Consider the following 15449-nt stretch of genomic DNA (forward strand, 5'->3'; position numbering starts at 1 on the left):
GAATAAGGCAGTTGTGATAAAGTATTTCTGCTCAAAACTGTTTCTAGACTCTTCTGTCCTGTATTGTATCTTCTACTACTGCATTGTGTTCTCCTCGTCAAGAGGCAGATCAAATAAAACAGGTAGCCTGATAGGATTGATTCAATAATAATAATTATCATGATAAACTCATTACAATTGCAAATGCTTGGAATTGACCAGTTCATCCTACCTGTGAGGTTTCAATTAATGTCCTAGCTACTATGAAAACTGGCTTCTGTAAACTGCTCTAACTGAAGTGATTTTGTGTTTCAGACCTATAAGACCCTCTAAGAGGAATACCTTTTCTCCAGGGGCCTGCTTCTCAGAGGTGTCACCAGAGCCCTCAGGCTCAAACCCTGAGTCTCCTTTGGGGCCTAGAGCAAAGAGAACACAATCAGCCTGTCAGCTGCCAGGAAAAGCAAAATCAGGAAAAAACAACGTTTGCTACTATAATGCTATGGCTATAAAGCATGTGCTTTGCTGTGTAGATGGCTCCTTGCGAGGGCTCTGTATCCCTCCCCTGGTGGGCCACCTGTGCTGCTCAAGCCCTCCCTCTGCCATTCCAGACTGAACTAATAGATTTTGCTCTTTATAAGCTGAATTATTCCAATTTAGCACATTTGCTGGAATTAAAATGTGCTTTTTGCCTGCCTAAATAAAACAAAACCAAAAAAGATAGCAGCATAGTAGTTTTGTATCATTTATCACTTTAATACCTTGACATACAAATAAATGTTTTGTATGTGTATGTATTGTATGTGGGGGAGTGAGTGAGTGAGTGAGAGTGTGTGTGTGTGTATGTGTTGGTGTGAAAGAGCTGAAAATCTAACTGAAAATAGCTAATGAAGCTAATCAGCCAATAACTGATTTCTCAAGACCAGGACGCAGGAAATATAGCAGTAACTAAACATTTCCACTAGGGGGTGCTACCCCTTTATTCAGGACAAGTTTTAAAAAATGTGTGTATGCAGTGGTCAAAAACTGTAAGATCCAGATTTCTCAGGTTGCCAAAAAAGAAATGTCCACTGGTGCATCTGATTTCAGGATTGTGAACCAGTACAAAAGACTGTGAGTGCTCACTGACTCAAATGTTACTGCCAATGAATCATGAACTTTCATGTCAGGAGACTGGCTGAAGTATCAACTAAAACGCCTAAAGGGAAAACTCTAATCACCATAAGCCGTTTGGGAACACCAGTCTATAACTTACCTGTTTTTTCCCGTCCAGTGTCAAGAGATCCCTTGGAGGGAGTGCGGGACACTGGGGGTTCTGGAAGAAGTTGCACATCCTGGGGCTGGAAGGAGATATTTACACATGGTCATGAATGAGGAAATAGAAACGTCAGATACATCTTCAAATATGGAGACCACACCACTGAGCTTTACTCTGTGATCTCTGTTCCATCACAGCTTCAGTACTTGGGTTAGATAGTCATGCTTGAAACAGCTGCTTGTTAAGACACCAAATGTGTCATCCGTGCAGCTAATTGGCAAACATAACAGTTAACATATGGCAATAACCTTAAGCCCAGCTTTAGTCCTCTTAATAACCAGGATCAGTGGGGGGGATGGATAAGGGCATATGTATTTCTTTAATGACTAAAAAGGTCTATTCAATTAAAAGAAGTACTGTTTTTTTCCAACCTAGGAACATGTGTTGTAGAGAAAGTACATATATTTGGTACAGAGGAGATATTCACAGCTGTAAGAGGAGAGATTTGAAGAGGAGATTAAGGGTCCAGTGATCGATGACACAATGTACCTTTTTTTTGGGAGGTTGTGTCGTGATGCCATCATCAGTATCAGTGTCAATGCCATCTCCACTTCCACTTCCTGAGGCCTGATAGAGAGACAAAGAGAGAGAGAGAGAGAGAGAAAGAGAGAGAGAGAGAGAGAGAAAGAGAGAGAGAGAGAGAGAGAGAGAGAAAGAGAGAGATTAAGAGTGAGATGCTTATACAGGAAATTATTCTTCCTACTATTATCAGACATACAAATCTAATAACAACAGAACAAGTACAAATAAAACAGTATTATATTTTATATGAATGTATTAACAGTTTTTGCTGGCCAATCAGTTGCTACATCTGAATAATTTGTTAACTCTGCTCTCTGCTGGTATGCGATAGGAATTGCATGTAGGCAGGTGGGTGAGGTAAGACAGAACTCACATCATCCTCATCCTCATCATCAGACGTGTAGCACTGTCTCTCAGCTGCAGATGGGTCTCCACTGATGGTCAACTGGGATATCTGGCCCTGAACAATACAGGAGCAAAGAAACACATCTTTAGGGGCAGATCACAGGGAGATGTGATGGTTCAATGGAATGGCACACATGCACACCTTATCATTTACCTCATCCACACACTCAGACACTCAGACACACACACACACGCACACACACACACACACACACACACACACATAGATACACTATACACAATGAACACACACATAGAGACACACACACAGATGCACTATACACTCTGAACGCACACATTACCCACAGGAAGGATATGTGATATTTTACTGTATGTGTCATGTGCTTGTGTACAATGAAACATTTAGACTCCCACACGGTCAAGCCATTTACAACCAACAACAAAAAAACTGAAAACACATTTTCTTCCCAAATTTAGTGGATTCTCCCTTTCCAGTCCCAGAGGGGGTGTGGCCTGACCTCACAGGATCTGGACTCTGGGAACAAGCAGGCCTCAGTTTGGGATCATTTCTGAGTGATGAAGCTGTCAGTTCCCCTTAGACCGCACACAGAGCCCTGGGTATCCCTTCATCATGTGCTGCGCCACAGCCACAGCGACACACAGATACAAAGTTCTACACTCTCTACTACACTAGTGTGTAACTTGCATGTGGTGTTGACCCTGCCTTCTTTAAACATTCAGAAAGAAGCACTGAGAGTGGACAGCACGAACACAGTGCATGATGGGATACCTCAAACTTGTCCCCGTCTTGGTGGCCTCCCTGCCCGACCATGATGGCCGCCCCTGCCTCCACCAGCTGGTGTGCATTGGAGCGGTGGAACGTCGCCACCGTGGGCTCGCGGTTGCAGTTGTGGAAGAAGGACATCTTGTTGCCGCTGACAGAGATGGCAAAGCGCGTCCACACGTTGTTCTCGGTGGGCAGCGGAAAGTTGGCGATAGGCGCGAACCATGGTGAGCCCCACATCTTGCCCTTGGGGTCGCCGTAGTAGACCGCCACCCGCCGTCCGGTCTTTTTCCCGCGGGTCAGCTTCACACCCACCTGGATCTGCATCTGGGACTTGTCAGTGAGGGCGAAGAGCATGCCGGTGTCATTGGTAGCCATCAGGCGGAAGAGCAGGGCAAAGTTGCGGTGGAAGGGGCTGTCCAGCAGGCCGTAGGCCAGCCGCGACACCCCAGACTTCTTGGAGAAGACGAAGGCCGGGTTTCCGTCCGGATCAACGCTCCGCTCGACCGACGACGACTCGGGGTCCTCCACCATCTGCTGCAGTGTCAGGTCTACTGGGTGGAACACACACAGGGAGAAAACAGGACAGAATTCTATTCAGCCTCTGACTCTCCCTCTTCCCCTTAAAGATATAAAACGGTAGTACAAGTAAAATACATTAACAGTATAGTAGTAAAAGATATAATAATAATAATATTATTAGATGCTATCCTTTGCTATTTGTCACAACCACAGTTAACAACATACCAGTAGATCATAACAATAACACAACTCTTTCTTTCACAAGAGTAGGCGGTAATGTTGCTTATCAGTTACATGTAAGCATTTTGAACTTACTTTCCATTTCTAGGAGGTTCTAATCACATATGATTTACTGCAAGATTGCATTCTGCTTATAGTTAAATCAGCCTTTTCATTAGTCTTTCTCCTTCGCACAGTGCAGCACACACTCCCTGCACAAGCAGAGCGTAAGGTTGAGGGCTTTAAACATTCATTTGCAACAACACTCTCAGGCTGTTTTGCGGTGTGAACGTAGCAAACAGCATTTTTTTTTTGTCAAGTGAAGCACAATAGGCAGTGAGAGACTGGACAGGGACACAGCATAAGACCAAAGAGGGAATGAGGCGATTACTACGCAGAGTATAACTTCTAATCATTTCATCTTTCAATGTTTTTTCCCCCCCAAATGTTAACCAGCTCTTGCTCTGTCTTGCTAACGATTAGGATCCAGTTCCCATGAAGAGCCTTAAAATAGCAAGATAGCGCGGTTCATAAAAAAGGAGACAGTAGATGTGACCCCTCGCTGAGACCCTTGCAGTAAAGGACTGGCGATGCTGCATCACATGGGAATGACAACAGGAAGCATAAACACAATGCAGCCGCAGGGATTAGACTCAGGCAGCGGAGTTAGGGATTTACCACCACGCTGTTTCTAAAAAGAAAGAAAATATTTATACAACAGAAAAGCGAGGTCATGGCGTCCATGAGGGTAACATGTCTGTATGGACTTGGAGTGCCCTATATTCTGTATGGAGTGCCCTATATTTATCTGGTTGATGATAGTCTATGTGAAATTAAGCTCGCTGGCAAACAAAATGATAATGCACCACGATTGACGGATTGTTGCAAATGATGCACATTCTGTGTACGTCTTTCTTGTTTTATGCATCGGAAATGACTATCAAAATGAACACAGATAAATATCGACAGCTTCAAAATGCAGAGACAGTCAAGCAATCAATTTAAAGGGAGCAGTTATCAAGTGTTAGGTCCATAACATCTGGTCCTGATACACACACACACACACACACACACAAACACACAAACACTCACACACACCACCACCATCACCAGCAACAATACAGCTGTTTCCTAAATCTGAAATATGAGTTGGCCAAAAACCAAGGGGGATTTCACCAAAGATGGATGGGAATGTATGACAAGCACCATTATTCGCATGGGTTTCAACAGCTTACAAACATTTTAGACTTTAACATGCCACAGTAAGATTTCAGCTGGTTTTCTGCAGATAACTCAGATGGTGTACAATATTCGGTAGTGCTTTAAAATGTATTAATGCACTGATTTACAAGAAAAAGCTGCAGAATTACTGAACCCAATGTAATGTTACTGTAAACACTGAAGTTTATTTAGTCCTGAGCTTACTTTAAAAATTATAGTTAATGCTTTGTGCTATAGCATTTAGTTCATGTTACTTAACTTCCTATTAAACCCTAACATGAAACCCTTCCCAAGTGCATGTGCAGGAATGCAGGGGTCAGAGGATTGGATATGATATGGATATCCCCCGTACTCAAGAGGGCTCCTAGATGAATGTGACAATAACCTGAAAACATTATTTATCTCAGACTTCTTCTTGTAAGTCTGAACAGATGCTATCCCTTGACATCTAATAAATAACTTGAGGAAGATACAACGACAGGTAAACAAAACACAAACCACTCTAGATATTACAACCAGATATTACAACCAGATATTACAACCTGCAATAAAAATAGCATAGACACAGAAAGACCTTTACTTTACAGAGGATAGTATTTGGTAAAGGAAATAACCAGAATCCCATGAGTTTACAAGCATGAATGATATTTGGAAGTAAAGCCAACATGCCTCTGGAAATGATCCTTCAGCTTTGCAGCTGCATCTGGCGAGGACCAGGGGTCCACTGTAAATTGATCCCCAGGTGGAGGTGGTAAATTAAGCCAAAACATCTTAATGAGCGTAAGAGAGAGAGTGTGGGAACGGAACGACCATTTCCACCTCACGCGTTTCCACAGCGACGGCTGCCTAATTGACAGCTCATTCCTGCCCCCCTTTCCTTGCCGCGATCCTCCCCAATTCGCCACACATTCAGGGCATGCCTGCACTCTATGGTCATACCCAGGTCCACACACTCCTACACTGAAGGAAAATGGGGGGGAGGTCAGGCTGCCTGTGCTCAAGAGGTATGTTTCCACAGGGATAACCCCCCCCCCCACACACACACACACACACACACACACACACACACACCACCACATCCCCAGGTGTGCCTGACCTGGAACAGCACCACAGGGACCTAGGGGACGGCCGTCACTCCACAGCTTAGACTGAGTGTTCATGGGTCATGTTCACAATCGGCTGCCATGACCAGATTGATGTGCACGTGCACATGCCTTGCGAGGAACCACATAAGGCTACTCAGGATTGTAACGGATTTAAAGAGGATCAGATCTGGCTGTCCACAAAGGCCAGTTACAAATCACTAGTCACTACAGTCATTTATGAATGAGAAATTGTATTGGTCATTTCATTCGAGTCTTACTTGGCCAAAGGGTGTTCTTACTAATCAGATTATTTCTTAATATTCCCATCTCCTGGACCATCTCTTTCATTTCAGAAGAGAAAGGAGATGTGAATGAAGTGAAATGTGGAAAAAAACTTGCAGCCTTCCATAGACATATCTGAGATTGAACATCAATGCTTAACAATTGACTACTGTATATGACCAAGAAAGTCTCTGATTTTGACTCAAGAATCTCCAAGCAACACTAGCACGTTGCATTTTTTGTCAGCCCAATTAACCAATGTACTGATACCTCTGGGTTGATAACAACACGCTTAAGAACACTGGTATCTATCTCATGGTCAAACTGAATCTTAAAGGGGCTCAAGTAGCATAGTAAAACATCTGCAGTATTAAGCAGATGTTCATCCATGGCTTGGTACCAACACTACACCAAAGGAGGCTTACACTAGCCACAGGCTGAAATATCTGGACAGAGGTATAATATGTAAATGATTTGTAAGTACTGGGATATGGCTGTTAAACATTATACATTTGGGGCAAACATTTATCCCATAAAAGGTGCTTGCTTAATCTTTCAAACGTTTTCCTCTACATGCAGCGATTCTCCTTATTTGGTATTGTAAACCCAACCCAAATCCACATTTAAGCTCTCAGGACCGGCAGCCAAGAACTCCATGCCCTCACGAGAATCATTGCCACCATTAAGAATGACTCAGTAAGCAAATACATTCACAGGCGCTGTGTGTTTTATATGTATGCAGTATGTGATGTGTGTGTGCATGTGTGTGTGCATGTGTGTGTGTGTTAGGGTTTGTGTGTGTGTGTGTGTGTGTGTGTGTGTTAGTCTGTCTGCATGTATGCGTGGATGTGTGTGTGTCTGCATGCATGTCTGTGTGCTTGTGTGTGTGTGAAAAAGAGAGAGAGAGCAAGAGAAAGGGTGGGAGAGAGGAGAGAGGAAGGGAAGAACGGAGACAGAGAGGGTAGGAGAGAGAGAGCGAGAGAGAGAGACAGAGAGTGAGTGGGAGGGGTAATAAGGCATGAGAAAGTCACTGACGGCACATACGAAACCCCAGCAGCACACATGTAAACCAACACCCTCTAAACTCAACACCCAACGGAGAGCCCATTACACCACCCAGGGCTGGAGGTTGCCTTCCCAGGGGTGGGGGCCAACTTAAATATGGGGGGGGGGGGGGGGGGGGTAATAAAAGTGGTCAGAAAGATGTCCAGACACAGTCCGGGGTGGGCAGCTGGGACAGCTGGGCATCCTCAGAGCACGGCCTGTCGACAGGGTCAGTCCAAACAAACAAACTCTTTCTCTCTCTCTCTCTCTCTCTCTCTATCACTCTCTCTCTCCATCTCACTCTCCTCTCTCTCCCTCTTTAATTCTCCCTCTCTCTCCATCTCTCTCTCCTCTCTCCCTGTCCCTCCCTCTCTCTCTCTCTCTCTCTCTATATCTCTCCTCTCTCTCCCCCTCCCTCTTTCTTTATCTCTCCCTCTCTCTCCATCTCTCCCTCCTCTCTCCCTGTCCCTCCCTCTCTCTCTCTCTCTATCTCTCTCCTCTCTCTCCCCCTCCCTCTTTCTTTATCTCTCCCTCTCTCTCCATCTCTCCCTCCTCTCTCCCTGTTCCTCTCTCCCTCTCTCTCACTCTCTTTCACTCTTCCCGTCTCTCTATCTCTATCTCTATGGAATACATTATGTCACATCAACTGCTTCTCTGCCCCAACCTCATAAAAAATCATAATACAGTGGGGATATGAAAGGGCACATTTATGCAAAATGTAGCTTGGAAAATGTAAACCTCTCTTACTGTAACAGCACACAGGAAGGGGGGCTGAGTTTATTCACTAAAGCCCTAGGGACTCATGGATGTTTATGGCAGCAAAGCCACAAACAATAAAATACTCCAAGACAAGAGATCAGTACCTACTATACTATACTTTAGAGGTTCCAGTAGCTCAACTGGTAGAACTAACTGCAAGCAACACCAGTGTCCAGGTGAAGCACTCACAGGGACCCAGGGATGAGCGCTCACAGGGAGGGACCCAGGGATGAGCTTTCACAGGGATAAGCAGATACAAATGTAACAGTGTAATACTGTTAGTTGCTCGTGATCAAAGCATCTGCATACATAATGTAAATAATAAACAGCAGAGCAAAAAAACAGAAGGCATATGGATATGGATATGGATTCCAATTAGCCAGAGAGCAGCAGTGGACTGACAGCTGAGAGGGCTTTGTCCACCAAGGCCGGGTGTGTGTTTCCACTGTACTTGTGCTGCGTTGTACTTGTACTGTTCCTTCCTTCTGTGTCTATCTGCCTTGGGCTCATACCCAGGCCCAGTGGGCTGTGTTTCCCAGGCCATATTACACCAGTGGTCATGGCAAACAGATGCTTGATGTGTTCCTTGGCAGATTTGTTTTCTTGCAGCAATTTCTGGCCAGAAGTGGAACCCACTGGAAATTGAAGTATACTAAGCGATGTGAAATGTGAGTGTACTAATGCACTACAACCAGTGGAGATGGGAGAGTTGCTGCTGAAAGACTCATAGCCTTTTCTTAGAGTGTTGTTCCACTGTTTGGTAGTTCACACACAAGTGACAGCAGAACCACCCACCATGAGAGAGATCTTTCCAGGCATTCCCGGTGACTTAATCAGAGTGGATCCTATAATCCCTCTCTCTCTGTCTCTCTCACACACACACACACACACACACACACACACACACACACACACACACACACACACACACACACACACACGCACACACACACACACACGCATACACACACCCTCTCTCTCTCTCTCTCACTCGACTGACACCAGCAGTGTTCCCACACAAAGCCTCTCTGTCATTCTCTCTTGATCTGAACGTCCCCAATTGTGAAATTGCTGCTTGCGTGAAAGAGAGAGACAACGGAAAAAAGAAAATCCCCTCTATCCGTTACAGTCATGGCCGTGTAGAGTGGGGCGCCTCCTGAGGTCCCTGTGTGCCCCCTCGTCTGGGGATGCTCACAGGGCCCCCTTGTTGTACCAGGCATGCCACCAAGCCCCTTCTCACCACACACTCTCACACACACACACACACTCGCAAAACCCCCTCTGGCCTTTTCTGCCAGATCAGAGCAGACAATCACCATAGTCTTTGCTCTGCGGACATCCCACACGCGAATGCACACACTCATACACACAAGTGTTACACATACACACACACACATACACAGCCCTAACACACTTACAGACAAAAGGGATAAGCAAAGACAGATTCCCACAAACAAGACACACAAGATGGATGGACGCCGGATAGCCTGATACTGCGGTGCCTTGCGATGAGATGAGGGGTTAAATTGATTTGCAGCACGCATCCTTCCTTCTCATAATTCCGCCGCCCAAGCTGACTGCTAAAGGAGTGTGGTTTGCACAGTGCAGAATGCAGGCAGGGCAGGGGCCTGGCTGTGAGAGTCTAAGCAGGAAGGCATGAGGAGGAGGAGGAAGAGGAGGAGAAGGCGAAGGCTGGGGATAGCAACTGGGAAGCATCCAAGACCAGTCCATAATCTATCAGTGGCAGATATGAACAAGAGCAGAGATGAATCGCTCAAGTTTTAAATGAGCAAGTAAACGTGTGAGCCACTCCCCCAGGACAGCCAGTGTTGGATGTCAGAGCTTACATAAGAATTACATAACACACAGCTACATTAGTCCTGCAAAGCAACTGCAGAAGCAAGCATATGAGCTTAGCACAAGCAGAAATGCTGCTGAACACAATATTAGCCACCATTAGGTCTGACTATTATTTACAAGCACACTGTTGCTAACAATATTCTGATAATGCATATCACTATCTTATGCAGTTCTACACAGGGTGGTAGACAACTCTATCCCAAGCTGCTATATGTGATAAAAAAGCGAAGGCTACCCATTTTCTGAAGGACTGTCACGAAATGGATCATTGTGATGGCTAGGCTAACCTTTCATTCAAGATCAGTTCAGCCCAAATCAGCATGTAATGCAGCTTTGGAACACACTGTTCTGGATGGAAGTGAAGAATCCCTCAGTTTGCCTGATAGAATGACAGAGACCCAGAAACAAAAGGTGTGGTCAAAGAGCTTCATGTCTAACACTGTATTTCTTGTTTAACATATGTGTGTGTGTGTGTGTGTGTTTGCATGTGAATGTGTGTGTGTTTGTGTTTGTGAGTGTGTGTGTGTGTGTGTGTGTGTGAGTGAGGGGGGGCAGTGACCAGACTGAAATATTTTGTAATATTCCCTTCAGTGGGCCGTGACCTCTTTTGGCAAGAATGTGACTTTATAAATCACAGACAAACATGTGGTTTAAGGTTTTTCCAAGGCACTTCGTAACGACACACACACAAAGGTCATTATGATGGTCAGATCCCTGTAGAACACCACCAGGGAAAGACATGCTCATATGAAGCCAAGCCTCCTGAAACTCAAGAATCACTGTCTTACCAATACACCCCTACCGAACAGAACTAACCACCTCTGTGCAGAGCTAAGTTACTCATTGACCATACAGTCCTCATTTTGAGTAACAGTGCCAAGAGGCACTTTAAAACCATGCAATGTACAGTTCTCTATAGTCTTTGAATCAGACCATGTTCCGTTCAGGAAGTTCATCCCCTAAGGTCTCATATCAGCAGCAGGTAAAGCAGACCTACATGCACAGAAGTTTAGCCTTGTCACTGAACTCATGCCTAGAATACACGCAAACCTCCACAGTTTTCCAGATGCTTTCACTCTGATTGCTCTCTCTCTCTCTCTCATTCACATTGTAGACAATGGGTCTGGTTTCCTACTTGTTATGGCTAATCTAATTTCCACCGGTTCATCTTTTCGTTTCCGACATGAATCTTCTCCAAATAAATGGTTTTACTTCATTCACACCATGACAGGAGTCTGGTGGGCAATCCATACTCAATGTGAAATTGTTGTTTACACAACACAACGTTAAGGTATTAAAAGGCAATGCTCTGTCTGTTTTCTGTTTGAAAAATATGCCTTTTGCCATGTTGAATTAAGGGTTTAAATCCCACAGAAAAAATAAATCCTGTCTAAAACTGATCTTCTGTCAGAAGAGAGATGCAAGAGGAGAAGGTGTGCACCAGTGCCATATCATGCATAAGATACTGCCATGCATGCAACAGGCATAATACAGCTCCATTTATTTCCGTGCTGTATAATGCATGTATGCAGCTTAGGCTGCCTGTCTCTGTTTAGTGCATGCAAGGAACCACCTTTGCCAAGCAGCAAGCCAACCAGCCATCAAACCTTCACAAGCATGCAATGATGATGACGAACCTTCTCAAAGCTCTGTGGTAGAGCCAAAAGACAGCTCACATGCTAACCACAGTCAACAAAGCGAATGCCAGTAATGGTAACACACACATACACACGCGCACAACAGAAACTGACAACCACAGACGTTCTGGTTCAAAATGCATCTCCCCACTCTCTCCCTCCGGGCCTTGCTGGGTGATGCATTTTAACCAGCTGTGTTACCTGCACATCTACAACTGGACACAGGCTGGCAAGGGTCCTGATCGGGCAAACCCTCCGGTAAAGAGTCGCATGTGACGGGCAGCTCTCGCCCGCCCAGAGCCCCCCAGCACGCATCCGTCAGGATCGCGCACAGGCTGCGACAGGGCAGAAGAGGAGGGGGTGACGGAGACGGAAGAGCACCTGACCAAGGACAAGCCGGTGCCAGGAGGAGGCAGAAAAACCTCTCCACATCCCGGTGGCACCGTGAGCTCAGGAGCCCCGCCCAGTCGGCCAGTGTGGCCCCCACCTCCTCCGCGCTGGTGTGGTTCAGGAAGTTGGGCACGGTGAAGGTGCTAGACGCCCTGCCGCCAGACGAGCAGAAGCCCCAATCAGAGCCGCGCGGGAGACAGACGGGAGACATGTCACCAGCGCTCATCCGGGCCGGCATGGTGGTGTCACGCAGCCGCCTGTGGTTACCTACACCTGTTGGGTTAGTAGACCCTGAACCTGAATCTGCCAAAGCCCTAGCAGTAACCAAGGGACCATCATACCCTTTCTCTCCCCCAGAGGACCCTCCATGACCTGCCTCAGAACCAAACACCAGCTGCTCCACTCGTAACCTGTCATTACCCGTCGATTGCTCCCCTGTCCTCCCTGCTCCGCCAGCTCTTGGGTCCTGATCCCACGTCTGCATGATCTGCTTGATTCCGCTGGCCACGTCCAGGATCTCTGAGCCCACGTCTGTGATCTTCTCCTCCTTCTTCTCCGTTCCTGTTGCTGTCCCCGGGTTGTTGACCGGAGACGGCGTCGTTGCTGCGTTCCACCACCAGGCATGCAGTAGGCCCGTGTGGAAAGCCAGCATCAGGCAGAGGCACAGCCAGAGACGAGTGTCTGCCATTGTGCGGGGTCAAGTCTAACAGAGTTTCATGAAGCAGCACCAGCAGCAGCTACCACTGTGGAGGCTCTCTGGACTACTAGTGCACGCACACTGGCACAGTCCAGATGCCTCGCAGTCCAGCACTCCCTGTGCAGTCCTTACACAGACTCAGTGAGGGAGGAGAGAAACAGAGAGAGGTCGGAAACGAGGGAGAGAGAGACACATGGGGAGAGAGGGAGAAAGGGGGAGGGAAAAAAGAGGAGGTGAAAAAAGTGGGAGAGAAAGAGAGAAGACAGATGAGAAACGAGAGAAAGGGAGGAGAGAAAGAGAAACATAGAGAAAAAGATTGCTCCTTATTGGTCAATGTCCTCTCTACTCTCAGAGCCCCTCCTTGGCCTGAGAGAATGATACATGTACCCCTCCCAGTAGACTCATAGCCTACTGTGCACAACTATGTGTGCCACAGCAACACAGGAACAGGATCAGCTATGCAGGCACCCCTTTTCCATGCCACAGTGTCTTCTTTTATTGTTTCTTCTGTAAACATGTGCCTACAAGCACAGACCCTAAAGAAGCGGGGCTACTTTTGCTAGATAAACTACTAAATTACTACATGTGAAGGTTCATACATTCTCACACATTCAATACGGTAAATCAGAAGTTCAAATTCAAACATGGGGTTCACATCCTTCAAGTTGGGTTGGTATGTACACCAGATGATAAATGGAAATAATGTTCTGATATACTTTTGTCTTGCATGTTGTAACTGCATGAATGTCTTGACTGCATAAATGGTGTCAATAAAAAATTGATCAAAAAAAAAAAGTTGGGTTGGTATAGTTGTCCTGGGTTGCTTGTAAATTGAAGTTGGCTTTAAGTTAAAGAACTTTAAGTTCAAGGGCAGGAAGAGTGGACCAGAACTTGCTGTATGAGTCTGAATGGATGCATAGTCTCTTGCACGCCCAGTCCGTGTGTGTGAAGAATTTAGATTAATGTGGAAAGTTCCCTCCGAAGGTCCTGACCCTGCATCCCCCCCTTTTGTGGAGGTGGCAGAATGATTAGTGGAATCCTCCTACAGCTGACCCCAGCACCACAGGTCCATGACTCTATTGAATGTGTTTGGTCTTTACACGCCTTGTGAAATTATTAAACATAAGTTTATAATGGCTATGTATTTCTTAAATTAAATCAACGATTAACCAGAAAATTCAATGACTCAAAATTCAATGATTATTAGAATGTGTTAAACAGAGTAAGGATCACTTTCTACTGTTGCCATGTGCACTTGACACCTCTGATGTTGGTTAGCGAAACCAAAACAGGAAATTTCAGTGCAAATCCAGAGAGAGTCCACCCTGATAACATAGCTGGCGCTTACAAGATTATGTGCGGACCTAAACAGTCAGCATCCTTTACCAGAGAGATGTTCTTCTTCTTCTCCACAATGCATCTATTCATGCGGGACTGTGCGCTATCAGGGGTCTAGAAGAGGGGGAACAGCTGAGACCGTGTCTGATTTGGCCGATGTTTCCCTCCACGTCTCCAAGGAGATGGATGACATCATCAGAGATGAGCGGACTAATTAGCCAGAGTTGAGTTCCCACACACTAAAGTCCATGATGCCCACATGTTCACTTCTAGCACAACCAGCCCCCCGCCAAAATTCTCCCTCCCCCAGCTGCCCCCCCCCCCCCCCCCCCCCCCCACAAAAACTCCCCCATCCAGCTGTTCACCCCAAGACTTCCCACAAGTCTCTAGTGGAGGTCAGCTTAGCTGTCACACAATTAGCCTCTCTACTTTCACTCTCTTCTTATCTAGCCTCTTATCTCCTGTCTTTCATCTGTCTTTCACACACACACACACGCACACATAGACATGTATTCACACACATCCATACACACACACAAACACACACAAACACACACACCACGCACACACACACACACACACACACAATTATACAGACATATATTCACACACATCCATACACACACACAGTGCATGCATATACACAGATATACAGAGAGAGAGAGAGAGAGATGCATTTATGAACATGTATATGAAGATGAGCACTCTCCATCTTCCTCTCTCTTTCGCAAGCACAAACACACACACACACACACACACACACACACACACACACACACACACACACACACACACACACACACACACACACACACACACACACACACACTATCTCTCTCACCAAGCAGGTTCATCAGCACTGGGCCAACTCTAGGGCATGCTAACACAGCGTTGGAGAATGGAGATGGAGGAAGTGAAGAAATAGGTTTAATGTGTCTCTGTGTGTTTGTCAAGCGAGCAGGGGTCACTGACCTCTGCTCACGCTGGTTATAAAACAAGCCACAGGCATGCAAACATGTGTGAAACAGGACAGCACGCTGGTAACCCGCACACGTGTGCCTTCACCACAAACACACACATCACTAAACCACAAGACACGCCACTAGGGACCCTATCCACACAGCGCTAGCTCACTCAGTGGAGAGACACGCTGTACAATGTTCAGCAGGGATGTAGTGCTGGTTTAATGAATAGCGGGGGGCTACAAGCTGGACAGGATATCCTGCCCAGCACTTGTAAATGACAAGAAATGATTCATTGACTTTTCTTGGCATCTCGTGAAATTCCCCAGGGCAATATAAACATGATCACTGTCAGTGATCACTGATAACATTATGTAACATGACTCTTCCTCCACTATACATGGAAACACATTTAAACAGCATTCTGAATTAGTTCAAGCATGTTTGATTTTTCTAACCATGATGAA

At 45.9% G+C, this 15449-nt stretch overlaps 1 protein-coding gene across 7 annotated transcripts in view; it reads right to left on the minus strand.

Annotated features, from left to right (window-relative positions):
- Positions 1–15449, minus strand: part of col18a1b (collagen type XVIII alpha 1 chain b) — a 38790-nt gene that overhangs the window by 15507 nt on the left and 7834 nt on the right. The window contains exons 1-6 of one of the 7 annotated variants that reach the window (XM_080835092.1): positions 12406–12810; positions 2973–3517; positions 2190–2276; positions 1784–1861; positions 1232–1316; positions 322–395 (exon numbers count right to left, since the gene is read on the minus strand). In XM_080835092.1, coding sequence (XP_080691218.1) covers positions 322–395; positions 1232–1316; positions 1784–1861; positions 2190–2276; positions 2973–3517; positions 12406–12673 — 1137 coding nt within the window. In that variant the 5' untranslated portion in view covers positions 12674–12810. Of the gene's footprint in view, positions 1–321; positions 396–1231; positions 1317–1783; positions 1862–2189; positions 2277–2972; positions 3521–11796; positions 12811–15449 lie in introns of those variants that run through there. The other 6 variants (XM_080835091.1, XM_080835088.1, XM_080835090.1 and 3 more) reach the window with 6 other exon arrangements.

Source organism: Sprattus sprattus (genome assembly GCF_963457725.1).
Source record: "Sprattus sprattus genome assembly, chromosome: 3".
In the NCBI taxonomy this organism is placed as follows: domain Eukaryota; kingdom Metazoa; phylum Chordata; class Actinopteri; order Clupeiformes; family Clupeidae; genus Sprattus; species Sprattus sprattus.